The sequence below is a fragment of the Perna viridis genome, chromosome 5, assembly GCF_037379345.1.
Source record: "Perna viridis isolate PV_CMFRI_1.1 ecotype Kerala chromosome 5, ASM3737934v1, whole genome shotgun sequence".
Lineage (NCBI taxonomy): Eukaryota > Metazoa > Mollusca > Bivalvia > Mytilida > Mytilidae > Perna > Perna viridis.
In genome coordinates this window covers 9,873,018-9,888,227 of record NC_142449.1, presented here as the reverse complement: position 1 = coordinate 9,888,227, position 15,210 = coordinate 9,873,018, and the positions used below count along the sequence as shown (strand labels likewise).

Sequence of the window (15,210 nt, the reverse complement as noted above, 5' to 3'; positions counted from 1 at the left end):
AATTGAAGACAGAGTTAACGCCCTTGATTTAAATCTCCGTTGTTTACGTTTTGGAGAAAATTGATTTGGGAAAACTGATACGTAAAATTGCTTTTCATACATATTTCAGTTGCACAAGATGAATGGGACTATACCAAACGACGTGAAAAAACGCACATCAGGTAAATTACACTAGTTAATGATTATGTCTGTTTCCGTGAGGTGTACCATACTAAAATGATACATCTACCACCTGTGCGTGAGACTCGGTCATGAGAATAGTCAGAAACATTAAAACCTCTTATATACATGTAGGCACACCAGGGGGAGGGGGATAGAAAATATTTTTTTTTGCAAGCACAATATTTTTATATGTATTTCAGTAGCAAGCAAAATCAATATTTTATTTGAAAAACTGCCTTGTTAAATAATAGAAGGTTTTCAATGAATGAGTAAAAAAATGTTTTTTTTTCCCAAAATTCTGAATATTTTCTGTTTTTTTTTCTAAAAAGATCCTGTTCCCCTCTTCCATATATAACATGTAGAGACAGCAACATATTGGTTAGTGGGAGGCAATTTCAAGGGAGGGAAAAGGGATAAGTTAGTATTCTGACCTCTATTTAAGTATTGTGACATGTAAATGATTTGTTATACTAAGTATAACAACACATTGCCGCCCCTGAGTGTTATATTGTATATTATGCTCCCATTCCCCTTGTTTTAAATTAGTTGATGACTTACAGTTTTGTACTAGCACTTTGCCATATTTGACTACTTTTAATCCTTAAGGGCATCTCTAGTAATATCTTATTTAGTTTAAGCAGGTCAGATTCATTTAAACAGATACCATGGATCCGGAAATATTACAGTTCTCCACAGATGGTGGGGATGTTTTACACATACATTTTGTACATGAATCATGTGACTTAAAAAAAATTCTGACGCAACTGACAGCTGTAAATTTCAAAAAGAAAAGCTATTTGGATCTGTAAGGACAGTCATTTTTTGTTACTTCCAGGACAAGACTTTTTTTTTGTTGGTATATTTGCAAACCTGAAGGGAAGTTAAGATACAAATAGAAATTTTAATAACCCTAGAGCTAACACTGCTTTGTGGTGCTTGCTATAAATTAACCTGTTCATCTTAATTTTTGCAATGTAATAAGTCTAGATGACATGTATATGTATTATTGCACAAACAAACTTAAGATAACTTTAGACTCCCCTGATCGGTTTTCAATAATGACTTGTGTTCGAAAATAAATTTGGTATGTACATGTATTGTTCATAAATAAAAGCATAATTGTCTTTTTATGATAGTATTTTCCTTTTATCATGTTCCAATATAAAAGTTCAATAAGGAACAGTGAAAAGTAGTTCTTTTAAAGGAAAAGTGCTCAATCTTGCATACATAGCCACCCTTTCTTACCTTTTCCACAAATACAACTCCAGTCAGACCCTGGTAGATGTCATTGCTTTAACAATAAATTTATTTTGTTCTGTTGTCTAGAAATTTCAATTACTGGTATATTTCATTTGATCTTATTTCAGAAGGATTGACATCTCCGACATTTGCACCAGCAAAGTTGAAATTTCCTAAGCATATCCATACTCCTACTGATGACAAATTCCAGGAAATTGCAGAGTCTATGTTAAGGAGACAGAAAGATGGTCCAGAACTTCATTACACCACATCTGCTCCTTATGAAATAGATGAATATCCTATTGAGGCAGAGGAGAGTAAAAACTATTTTGAGAGACAACTTAGCACAAGGTAATACATTGCGTTTTTTAAAAGTTTTTGCTTATACTATTTGCATGTATTTTTTTTAACGTTTACTCACTATTTTTATGTGAATCTAAACATCATTTTAATCCCTCATTTTCAATTGTTACATATACATGTATGTGCATTTTTTTATTGAGTATTTATATGTACTTGCATACAATTTATTACTTTTTCCACATATGTTTAAAAAACAGTTTGTGTAACACTTGTATACCAACTCACTATTATGCCCATTTTGATTGGTAGAATATCTGCAAAATGGTGTCAAAAAATAGGACAATATACAATGTATATCAAGAATATAGCCTAAACATGTTTAACCCGAAATTATTCTTGACCTTTTTGTCCTTTTAAAATGTAAGAATAGGAGATGTGGTATGATTGCCAATGAGATAGTCATCCACCAAATGCCAAGCAACTGACAATTAAACTTCTGTTTATACTGAAAATTAGAGGGTTGGTATGACCAATAAGAAAATTTAGAGACAACTTGTTTACTGTTGATTTAAGACTTGTTAGATAATTTATATCTGTGGACTTTTGTATTGTCAGAAATCAAACTATGAGTAACTTTCATCTTATAACTCTTATGGTTTAATGTTGTAACAAACAAATCAGAATTGTCAGTATTGACTAATTCTCAAGTTTTGTGGTGCTTGATCTGTATATTATGGAATGAGAAAACTGTTTGTAACATGAATAAAATCATACAACTATCCTAAAATCCTTGATACATTGATTGACATATTTTCAGACCAACTGGATCTTTAGAACAGATATCTGATGAGAAGTGAGTTAGATGGGAATGTTCATGTTGTGCATGAGATGTTGTTTTTTTCAGTTGTACATGTACATTAGAGTTTTATACAATTATAGTTGACACTTGAGTGTCTTACTCATAAGCTTATATACTATAGCTTACCCATACATACTTATCATAATGCTTTCAGAGAGCTTTTTTTTTTAAATTTTGAAATCAGTGAATACCTCTTCCTTTCAGTCTGAGGCGGTGTGCTCTCTAACGTTAGTTATCACATTATGTGATATCCTGCTTTGTGGATGGTATATAATGAGCACAGTGACTGTCTATTTATCTGTTTTTTTTTTATTTGTTTACAATGTTTTTGTTACAGTTTTCTTTGCAACTATATGTGGGTATCACAGCACACTATTTTGACAGAAGTTTTTTATACATGTAGATACATGTATGTCAAAATAAAAAAAAAAATTGGCATCAAGCAGCGTTGACATTCTGTTTGACAACTTTGTTTATATTTTGACCAAATGGTTACTAGTGGGGGATATCCTTTGCTCACAGTTTACAGTTTTTTTGCTTTCACGATTGTCAAGGTCATTGTGTAAAACACTTCTTTCTAAAGTTGACATATAGTGAGTAAACCCTTTCTGATGGTCAAAATATTAAGCCTCTGATAAAAATTCAAAACAACAATTGATTGACATGTTTTGTTTATATACGCATAGCCTGGATAATCTTTTATTCAATTTCGAAATAATTATTATGATTGTAAATGCTAACCAACTTAAGGAATGGATAAATGACAAGGATCATCACCACCATTATTGTTTTTGTTTAACCTGGTTCTGGTGCAAAGCTGAAATTCTCGGTCATGCGTACATTTCATTTCATCTAATTTTGGCGAGGAATACATCTTACAAACCATCAGTACTGTTTATTTTATTGTAGCTAGTTGAAGATCAAATTGTTAAATTTTAATTTAATTTTGAATGTATACAAAGATTTTTAGGGTGTATAGTAAATGGCAAACTTATAAAAGGAATATTAGATTACAGTTATTCCTAGAAATTTTGACAAAATTAAAATGCAAGGTATTACATGTATTAAAAACTGTCCTTACATGTACATGTACCATCCTCCATTTACGGTGTGAGAATCACTAAAATCTTTAGGTACCATGTTCATTAAGGTAATAGGAGATCAGTTTTATAACAAACAAGTAATAGTTTTTATATCCTTTGTCAATAACTTAATCATTTATATCTACAAAATATAGGAATTTAAGGATTGTTATTTGGAAATGTAGGAATTTAAGGATTGTTATTTGGAAATGTAGGAATTTAAGGATTGTTATTTGGTAATGTAGGAATTTAAGGATTGTTATTTGGTAATGTAGGAATTTAAGGATTGTTATTTGGTTTAATGCATGCATGGTACACTATTGAAAGTTATCAAAATGAGGACCATGTCACTTGTACATGTTCAGTTTAACATGCTTTAGTACATGTATGAATAGCATTCAGTAAGCTTGGTTGAATAGTGAGTTATGGCTTATTAAAATTCTGCAAACATTTGAACTTCATTGTATTTGACATTGCCAAAAGTATTTGAATGATAAATATTTAACAATCAGAAATGATATACAGATACTAACAATGACATCAATGTAAATAACTGAATAATAATATAAACAGTACTTCAGGATTCAGATGATTTGTGTAACCTTGATAAAAAAGATGTACATATGCTTCAAAATTTCCCAAGACTAGAAACTATGTACATGTACTTTAAATAATTGATGACTAAAAAAAAAAAATTAACCAATACCTTGTATAATTTTTTATGAACTTCTCTAAAAAATTGTGTTTAATTTACATAAGAGATTTCATCTAGAATTTTAGTATGGATATTTTTTTTACACATTTCTCCCATTATTTTAGTAACCTTCATTTCATAATATTTATACCCTGCCACACAAAGTGTTGAGATATTATGTGGTACCTTAAAAAAAATTGCATGTCCCCTAGCGGTTTTGCAGATGATAAGCTGAGAACAGATATGTGAATTTTTATTGAAAAGTTGCGCACTGGTTTAGTACCATGAAATAAGGTTAAGTTTGATTTTCAACAATATCAAAATTTTAAGCCATTTTGAACATTTGGCCATCTCCCTTTTTTCACCGTACATGGCGGGGTATCACCTGATATTCTATTAATGCCCTATTACATGTATAAAAAGATTTAGATAGGTCTGACATGTAGGTAGGAAGGGTAAGGTAAAACTATTCTCACATTTATTAGGCTTTACACACTTATCAATAGAACTATTTTGGTATTCACAATTATAAGCTGGTCTCTCTGCATTATATATTGTAAGTGTAATGTAAAATGTAAAGAAAAGTTTTTTCCTGGAGATTTTAACTCGTTGCTTAGTGAGTACAAGTCTTAAAAAGTTTATATACCTTTTATTGCCTAAAAATATGCCTAGTTTGACACACTGTCTCAGGAGAAAGGGATTTTATATTTGCATGTTATTCAATTTATGCTGGTTGTTGGTGAATACAGACAGTATTTTGTTGTTTCCGTTATTTGAAGGATGATGGGTATTACTGATGTCTATTTTTTTGTTGTTTGTTTTTTCTGCATTTTACTTGACTGCTATAATTACTAGATAAATGAAAGCACTGAGACCACCAATACACCATAATCCAAATATCTTATACATGTTGATAGGTCAACGCTCCTGCATTTCTTGTAATCAACAAAACTGCTATTGACTCATTCAGTGTCTATGTTATATTGTTTACTTGTACCAGTATAAAGTTACCTGATACAGGTAGAATATCTTATAAACTACAATAAATGTTTGTATATGGAGTGGCTGTCATCATGTGCCTTAAATTTGTCTTGTTTGAAATAATATTAAAATGAAAGGTGACTTGGTGTATATAAATTATTTCGCATTATTTTGCATTGTAACTAAAATTTAGAAATGAGAAAAATTAAAGTTTTCAGAGTTCTTTGTTTGGGAAAAATAAAAAAAATATATATACAATGGTAGAAAAACTAGACATGAACTGTTCATGTTAGACTGGATACATTTGTATAGTACATGTAACATACATGTATACCTTAAGAGGTCAATATCAAGGATACATTCAATACAATTGTTTGCCTTAGAGGGCTTAGAAGGGGATTTCATTGTAACTAAAAAAATAGTAGCAGCTTTGTAAAAGTTACATAGGATTTAAACTTTATGGTTATGTAAGACAGTTTATCTTGACATGTACAGAGGTCATTAAGATTGTTTAAAAGGAATTTATTGATGAATAGCTAAGCCCTATGATAGAATGTTAAAAGGATCTAACTTTTAAAATCTTTGATTTCATAACTTTGAAGTGTGGTTATTTTTTTACTGAAAATCACACAAGTCATGAAAAATGTTCTAAGTTTCACATCTTGTAATTAAATTATCTATGATAAAGGAACTTGGATCACATTCAGTATTCTTTTATATGTTCATTCTTTTTATTCCATTTTTAAATAATTATATTTCAGTCATCAGGTACTTCATACGCACCTGAAGGGTTAATTGTCATTAGTTTGTACCTGTGACCTCCTGTATGTAACGTGTAGTTGATTGTCTATATGATCAATTTTTTGTAGGGTTACAAAATGCTTGACCACATAATGTAGCATGGTCTTGAACACAAGAAGGGAAATACATACTTTTTATTTCTTATTTTGTTTTTTTTTCTCTAGGCCAGATCTTAAACTTCAATCAGTTCAAGTGAGGTAACTATTTGCATGTTCTTGTAGTACTCCAGAGGTTGCATGTTACACCCAAAGATCTGTAGCACAACCAATAAATGTATATTCAGATGACTTAATCAAATGTTTACTCACTTGCTTTAGCCACTAATATTGTCACCATGGTTGAAAGCCAAGCATGAAAACAGTAAATATAATTTTGACTGATACTTAACCTTACATCTGATATTGATGGGTATTTTAGTACATGTCATTCTGCACGTCACTGCAATTTAAGTCCACCATTGTATCCTTAGCATGATTTATGAAATTTACGAAACAGGAATTTCAAGTATGTGAAGGAGGCTTTAAGAATAGATTGGTGACCATGTACTGTTACTGTTAATCATTGATATACTTGGATCAGGCATGTGTTCCAAGGTTGATCCCTATACATTTTATCAACCTTCATTTGAGAAATGTTTCTTATAAATAATATCAACCTTCATTTGAGGGCTGATTCTTATAAATAATATCAGCCTTCTGTTTGAAGATTAATTAATATTTTTTATGAATTATATCAACCTTTATTTGAGGGTTGATCCACGTAAATAATATCAGCCTTCAGTTTGAAGATTAATTAATATTTTGTGTAAATTATATCAACCATTACTTGTGAGTTGATCTCTATAAATGATATCAGCCTAGAGGATTGCAGTAACATACATGTAATATGTTTCAGTAATTAAGGTATTATAATATTAATGGATTACCAATATCTATTACATTTTGTATATACAATCGTCCGTGTAATGATCCACATAACAAACTGTTCAACAAAACCATAAAGGTTATATCCCACCAATGAAAGTTTTTATTTTCATGTTACAAATCAGAATTAAATAATTGATTCTAGGAAACCTATGATATTGGCTTTAAATTTATGTCTTTGTTTTTAATTGACTTATAGTTAAACTGGAATTCTTTGTAAGTTGTAAATGTATGGACTAATAAAAAAAAGGTCTTGTCCTAATACATTTATTTGTATCTATGATGTGTATGGCCATGATTCTGTCGGCTTTTGTTCTCTAATTGAATGTGAATTCTTTCATCCTGAAAAAGATTTTTTATTTATTTACAGGTATATATACTGAATTAATAAATGTTCGGTTTAGTTATGAACAATTAGCATCCAAAAAGCCAGTCTAACAGTGAATTAAAGAGGACAACTGATTTAGAATACAAATTTGTGTTTCCAGTAATAATTCAATTAATTTTTACCACTCTTAGATCATTTATTAAAAATTTCAATCATGATGCTTCCTTAAGAATATATATGTGTTTTCTGATAATCTTTTTTTGTCCATGATGTAGTTAATTTATCTGTACCCTTTCAATTAAGTTTTGACTGAGGACTGTTATTATGATGCTATGTATGTGATACTCAGTTAAAAATGTTAAAAGGAACACATTGATCAATGTTATGGCTATCCACTTATTTGTCCTCATTTGTTTAACTAGTACATGTAAATATGCTTTTCTCCCTAGTTAACTAGTTTAGGTATGGTGGTGTCAGGTTAGCCTGCTCATCTCAACACAGGAAGTTGTAGGTTCAATCCCCACCAAAGATTTTAAGATTGGTAGTCACTACTTGGTATTCAAGGCGATAGAGTGAAGACTGGTTGGCTCAGTCAGAATAATATGTCTGAGTGGAGGAGAAAGAGTATGCTGTTGCCTCTGTGAGCTAGCACAACAAAAATCCAGCTTAACATGTTGAACCTGTACAAAGTAGGATATGTTCGATCGGTCAGTTGTTCTCATTCTGAAATGCATGAAACATTTGCCATAGGAAGTTAAACCATTATCAGTCAATCAGTTTTTCAAGATATTTAGTGCATTGTGCACCTTCTTTTTGTTTTGTGATCTGACCTAGTTTTGAGTATTTCCCACAGTCATACATGTGATTTATAGATTTTTCCCTTATTCAAGGATCAAAACTTATCGAAGACAAAACTCTCATATTCAAAGGAGAAATTTATTGGTATTTTTTCTTCATTCAGAATGATTTATTTAAGCTACTGAATGTGAAAACCTAAAGATAATTTGTTTCCTACTAGTGGGGGTTTTTATAAACAAAACATTCATCTTGAGAAAAATAATTTTGCCTTTGTTCCATTGTTTGATGATATTTTGAGAGACAATGCTGGTTAAGATGAACGAACTAACAAGCTTTAAATAAGCTAAGATATCTGATTTTGTTTTGTAAAAGGATTTTTGTATGTTTACTGAATAAAGCAAGGAGCCTGGAAATGTTTAGGACTTAGTGATTATTTTTTTCAAAGTCTATATATATACTGCTGACTCTGAAAATTGAGAAATAGTTAATAGAGGGATAATTAAAATGTATATTGTAAGATGATACAGCAGGTAGTCACTTAATGCCTAATATTTTACCATAGGTTGTAATATTTAAACACACCTGTGGTACATGTATATTGGGGATAAATTTGCTGTTTCATTAGTCATTTTTTACTGTGCTAGCTCACAGAAGCAACTGTCCACAGGTAGGCCATCCCACTCAGACACATTATTCTGACTCGAATTCAGCATGTCCAAATAGTACAACGGAGGGTCTGTTCAATTGGTAAATAGTTCTCTTCCTTAAAGTCATTAAATATCTGCCGTGGAAAGTTAAACCATAATCAACTAACCAATCAATCATTAGTTATTTTAACTGGAATATGACAGCAACTGATATATTTCACTCTGAAGCAACATAAGGTTATGCCTTATTTTAATAGGATGTTATTTATACATCTTATGAAAGATTGATTTGTAAGCAGGATGCTGTTTTTGTAAGGGTATATCAATATGTTTTAATGAGGAAAAACTAACTTTTTTTAAGGAGGTAGACCTAGGGAAAGGGACATAGCTCTTGAAATTGATGATGTTTGTATCATATTCAATTTCATGAAAGCCCATCAAGCTTTCATTTGAAACAGAATAAAAATCAATCCAAGTTACATTGTTTCAACACTGTTAATTGTTTTACATGTTTTAGGTGATTAACTGAATTTGAACTTTTTTAAAACTTACTAAAACCTTTCATGTGGTTCTGGCCTATATAATGTATTAGATTTCAGTGAAATGAATTGTAAAAAGGGAGTCCTAGGTCAGTCCTTCCTAAGTTAAATATTCCTGAAGGATTGATTAAAAACTGCCAAGTTGATAAAATAAATACTCCTGAAGAATTGATTAAAAACTGCCAAGTTGATAAAAGTTTACTTCAAAACAGAGTCAGGTTTCAGAATATTGCATCAAAATCATTTTGGGGTCATTCTCCGCCAATGAACAATACATGTACATCATCACCAGACAATACATGTACACTACATTTCACCACCAATGTCCACTTCATGTACAATACAAATGGGCACTACATGTACACCACCATTTGACACTTCATGTACACAACCAATGGACATTACATGTACATCAACAAATGGACACTTCATGTACACCACCAATGGGCACTACATGTACACCACAAATGGACACTACATGTACACCACAAATGTACACTACATGTACACCACCATTTGACACTACATGTACACTACCAATTGACAATACATGTACACAGAATCAGGGTGTTAAAAGTGTATTGAATTTGTAACTGATACTTACCACTGGCATATCTGTCTAGTCTAGTAGAATTATTAGCTCACCAGGCCAAAGGCCAAGTGAGCTTATGCCATCACTTGGCGTATGTCGTCGTTGTCGTCATCGTCACCGTCATGGACAAATTTTAGAAAATCTTCTCCACTGAAACTACTTGACTGACAGGTTTTAAACTTGGCGTGATTGTTTCTTAGGGTGTTCTGCACAAAATGACTGTTGGGATTTTTGATCCATGGAAAAACATGGCAGCTGTTACTAAAAATAGAACTAAGGGGTCAGATGGCAGTTTTTTGCAAATAACTCAAAAAGCGTTGCCTTTAGCAAATTTTTGTCAGGATAATATTGTTCAGCATCATGAGATGGACTTATGCCAAAATTTTCAAAACGATTGATCAACTGATGTAGGAGTTACGGCCCCTGAAACAGTTTATTTTTGCATTTTTCACATGTGCAACTTTGAAAATCTTCTTCTCAAAATCTATTACACAGAATTCAATGAAAGTAAGCATTTTTGTTCCTTAGGGTATCCCACACAGAATGAATGTTGGGATTGTTGATTCATGAAAAAACATGGCCGCCATTACTAAAAATAGAACATAGGGGCCAGATGGCAGTTTTTTGCAAATAACTTTGCCTTTAGTAAATTTCTGGCATAGGTAAAATTGTTAAGCATCATGAGAAAGACCTATGCTGAAATTTTCAAAACCATTCATTGACTAATGTAGGAGTTATGACCCCTGAAACAGTTTTTTTGTTGTTTTTTTTTTCACATGTACAACTTTGAAAATCTTCTTCTCTGAAATCATTTAAGATCATTGAATGAAAATAAGCATAATAGTTCTTTAGTGTATTGTGCTCAAAATGACTGTTGTGATTTTTAATCCGGGAATAGATATGTCTGCCTATACTAAAAATGGCTTTAGCAAAATTCTGGTTCAGGTCATGAAAATGCTATGAATAATTTTAGTTGATTTTAACTTAGCCTGTCTCATTCCTTAAGTTTTTGAAATAAGCAAATGGTTAACAGGGTGAGCGATTCAGGCTCTCTTGAGCCTCTAGTTTTGTAGTGGATTCCAAAACACTATTGGTTTATGAGGTTATACTGCACCATGTTTTTGACAGAAACATTTAAAGGGGCCTTTTGAAACATTTTCAGGAGCCCAAAGGAGAGTGACAAAAATGTGCATACTTCCCAAAATTGACACTTGTACTAGTGCGTCTGAATTTTGTTGCAATTATCTTGGCTCCCAATGAATTATTTTTTTTATTTGATGTTAAGCTTTATTATGGTCGTGCATACATTGTAAGCCATTTTGCTTGCTTTTAAATAACAACTTCGTGTACGAGTGTAAGTATGCTTAGCATAGCAATGCATGCAACGTCGTGTTTATTCCGTGTTTGTGTAATTTCAAGGTGTTATCATTTCTAGTTTTAATGTGTCAGAAGTTTTATTTGTTGCAGTGTTAGAAATTATACTGTACATTGTAATTCATGATAAGAATTTGTACTTACAGTGCTAAGGAGACCAAAAGAGAGAGAGATTTGTCAACACCAAAGTTTCCATTTTATGAGGATACATTTTCTGAGTTTCCAGAGGTTAAGGAGGAGTATGATCTTGCTCCAGACTTCCAGAGAATTAACATCAGTGGGGAGGATACCAGTGGGGTAAATGAAACTGAAAAAAAAAAGTTTATTAATGTAAAAAAAAAAGGGTAGGAAAGTTGTAACAATTAGAAGAATATTAGAGTCCAAAGTTCTCTACAAATAGTTATCTTGACTACATCTTCATACTTGTGTAATGAATGGATTTACTTTTTTCCAGGGACTAATCCAGAATTTTAGGTTAGGAAAGTTGGGATGTACATAGATTTTAAATTTTATTACCCTATTTTAAGGGTGATGTATGCAAAGTATGCCCTTTATTGGATTGGCACTTGATTTCTGACTAGTCGCAACAAGGAAGACAAATTTTTCTACTTGTTCTGTTATTTTATCTTTAAGTATATAACCCGTGTTGCTTCATGAAATAATCAAGACATATTCAAATCTGTTTTCTATTTGATATTTTTAAAAGGGGAAAATGCACCATAAGTGTAGCTATGGTAGATATCAGAAATGACAACATTTTACCTAAAAAGTGCAATACTCAAATACAGTTCAAAGTATAAATTTAGGGCTAAGAGTTATGTTGTCTTGTTTCCTTTTTGATAATGTTTAAGTGTAGCAGTTTTTTTCAATCATTTCATGCAATAATCTTTTTATCTTTCAGAACATTCTTTATATTTGATGTTTTAACTGTCCTTGGAAATCATATTTGCACTCTTTCAGTAGTGAAATTTATTGCTTTTATACTTTTAGTTACTCAGTAAAATATTTTTTTTTTGCTGTTAAGTAAATTTGTATAATACAGGTTCACATCAGTGACTTAGAGCATGCATCCAAAGCCCTTGTAAAAGCATTGATGTTGAGAGAGAAGTACATGGCTCTTTCTCAGCAGAGTTTCCCAAAAATCACTGCCAGATTCCTGCAAAACTTACTTGACAATGAAGACTTTAAAGGAATGAAAGAAGGCTTTGCTGGAAACTGTCTAAACTCTGAAGGTTGGTACTATAGATAGATACCTTGGTTTTAAGTAGCAGTCTTTGTAAGAATCATGCAAATTCTGTAAATTGTGATACACCTAAAAAAGACTACATATTTTTATTTTTGCTGAAAAGTTGCTTTATAGGTCTATGTGCTGAAATATGTAATTATTCATTCCAATCTGTCTGCTCTTAGGAGATAATCAACATAAAAAATTCAATAGTTTCTACTGTATTTTAGTGTAATGTACAGAGTTATCTCTCTTTATTTTATATTCTACAGTACATTCTATATGATTTTTATCTCTTATGAACAAGGGTTATATGAAAAACTACATGTTACTTTCTGTTTACTGTGACATTTTAAACAAAATATCAAAAATAAAAACATGTAGGCTTTCCAACCATGAATCACATTTTGCATGATTTTTATATGGGGTGCTACTTAAATAGTCTGCAGTTACAGTTGTAATTATAGTCCATTGAAACTTATTTTTTAAATGTTTTGTTTTATGATTTTTTTAATGGATTTCTTTTTTTTCTGTTGACAGATTTGGAAGAAGGTGACTTTATAGAGTTCATATTTAGCTTAATCATCAAGTTTGCCTTTTCATATGTTTTACCACACCACACTAAAATTAACCTATCAACTATTTTTTACCAGTTTTTATATTTCATTAACAGTGTGAAGTTGCACTCATCACAATGTTAATTCATTAGTTACCATTTTTTGAATTGTAAGTGTGGTTGTGGTGGTGTTTTAAGTATAAATCTACCTAAGAATCATGCATAGTAAAGAAAAAGGTGAAAACTTTTGTCAACTTCCTGAACAATCAAAAATTTTCAGAGTGTCATGTTTTAAATAACAAATACAAAAAAGACTTATCTAATTGGGAAAGTTATGAAATTACTTATAAATGTTTATTAGGGAAGTAGAATCTAACTGAAAAAAAAACATTGACCCAATATAAGAACAATTTGGATAAGGCACAAGTCAATCAAACAGTCTTCTCTCAATTATGATACAACCAGAAAGTTGACAAAAACTTTGGATTTTTTACCTTCTGCATGATCCTTAGGTAAACATGTACTTTATACAGTGCTAATGAGCCAGTTGTTAAATCCTCAATGCCCAATTTTGCTGGCGTATATCTCAATAGGTCCAAATGTTCTGACATCACTTTCTTGCTGAGTAAATCCTTTCCTCATCATATATAATAACAGTGATAGAAATTCGTCATGTTTTCAAAAATACCTTTGTTTCAGTTGATTGACTCTATTGAGCAATGGTTCTTGGAATTTTTTGTTGTCTTCATTTTTTGTCAAGTTTCTATCACTGTGTTAGTTTGTGTGTGTGTACGTGTGGTACAGTTGCTTGTATGTGGATGACCCCATGATGTATTATTGTCCCTGCATCTACTCTAAACAGAAAGATTTACTACTGGTACATACATGAATATCATATAGGGGGTATTAAGAATGTGAAAAATTTCTTGGTTTCTTTTTGAGAAGAAAATGTTGCTATCATTTTGTTTTGTCAGTTGCAGAATTGAAGACAAAATAATTTAGTTATTGTTTTCTTTTCAAGTGTTAAAATAACTAAAACTAGAACCATTGTATGCACTCATTCCAAAAGTTAATTATTCTTGAAAGTACCCAAAATAGTAATGTTATTGCCTTCAAAATCAATATAAAATGCCTTTTTTGATAGAACTGGAAGAGTTAATTACCTTTGAGTACATTCTATAAGTCATTTTTACAAAATAAGGTAGATATGGTACTTGTAACATACATATGAATAATATCAGTATATTTTGATGTGTTTATTGTTCCTTGTTGCAGTGCCGTGAAGGAACATAGAAACTCTGTATGAACAACCTTTTATTTGCTCTATATCCAACAATTATAATTTTTGTACTATAGGTTGCTACCACCAATAGCTAAAACAAGTTTGTAACAAGGTGCTGTGGTTTTGTTTGAGTTATTGCTTTTTGAAGTTAGAAAATCTTAATTATTTTCATCAGTATGACATAGTAAGCACTTAAGATTCCATTAATTACTAATAACTCAGACAAGTTAGAAAGAAGACGATGACTGATTTCTTGCTTAATTATTTTCATCCCAAAATTTAAGCTCTCAAGTCATCATACAAAAAAATGTATCTTTATAAACTGTCATAGAACATGGTGGGGACATTTAAAAGCTGCTTTTTTGTGCAATTGCTACATAAGATAATTTTGTTTACTTCCAATAGTCTCATTTAGGTATTTTGGTTTTGCAGATACCTGTAATGTTATATAGATATTTACTAGGAAACACAGTCTGGCGATTGAATTTGTTACAAAAGTGAAATCAAATTTGCATTTTCATAAACTTCATGTTTTTGGATAAAAACATGCATTTTTCTTTCTATTTTCATGAAATCAAGAATTATCTGTGACATTTAAAATAGTTCACTGGGTATACAGTGTAATGTTGGATAAGTAGACCAACCTACACTTATGTGATGTGTATTGCACTTTGTATACAAACTATAACCTCCCAGTTTCAGCAAGTCAACCACCTGTTTTGTGACAAAAATATAATATGGTTTTAGTTTTAGAGCTTAGTGTTACTAGTTTTATGATGACTTTGGGCTTAGATATGTGTGATGTGTCAGTTTCTAAAAGCTTTC

The 15,210-nt window shown here is 31.2% G+C and overlaps 1 protein-coding gene across 6 annotated transcripts in view; it reads left to right on the top strand.

Moving 5' to 3' along the window:
- Window positions 1-11: 11 nt before the first annotated feature.
- The window catches only part of LOC148615909 (AMP deaminase 2-like), a 40,172-nt gene continuing 24,973 nt past the window's right edge, over window positions 12-15,210 (top strand). For 2 of the 6 annotated variants that reach the window (XM_088582531.1, XM_088582532.1), the window contains exons 1-6: window positions 12-161; window positions 1,530-1,752; window positions 2,522-2,557; window positions 6,286-6,318; window positions 11,469-11,619; window positions 12,365-12,554. In XM_088582531.1, coding sequence (XP_088438657.1) covers window positions 119-161; window positions 1,530-1,752; window positions 2,522-2,557; window positions 6,286-6,318; window positions 11,469-11,619; window positions 12,365-12,554 — 676 coding nt within the window. In that variant the 5' untranslated portion in view covers window positions 12-118. The remainder of the gene's footprint in view (window positions 162-1,529; window positions 1,753-2,521; window positions 2,558-6,285; window positions 6,319-11,468; window positions 11,620-12,364; window positions 12,555-15,210) is intronic. The other 4 variants (XM_088582533.1, XM_088582535.1, XM_088582534.1 and 1 more) reach the window with 4 other exon arrangements.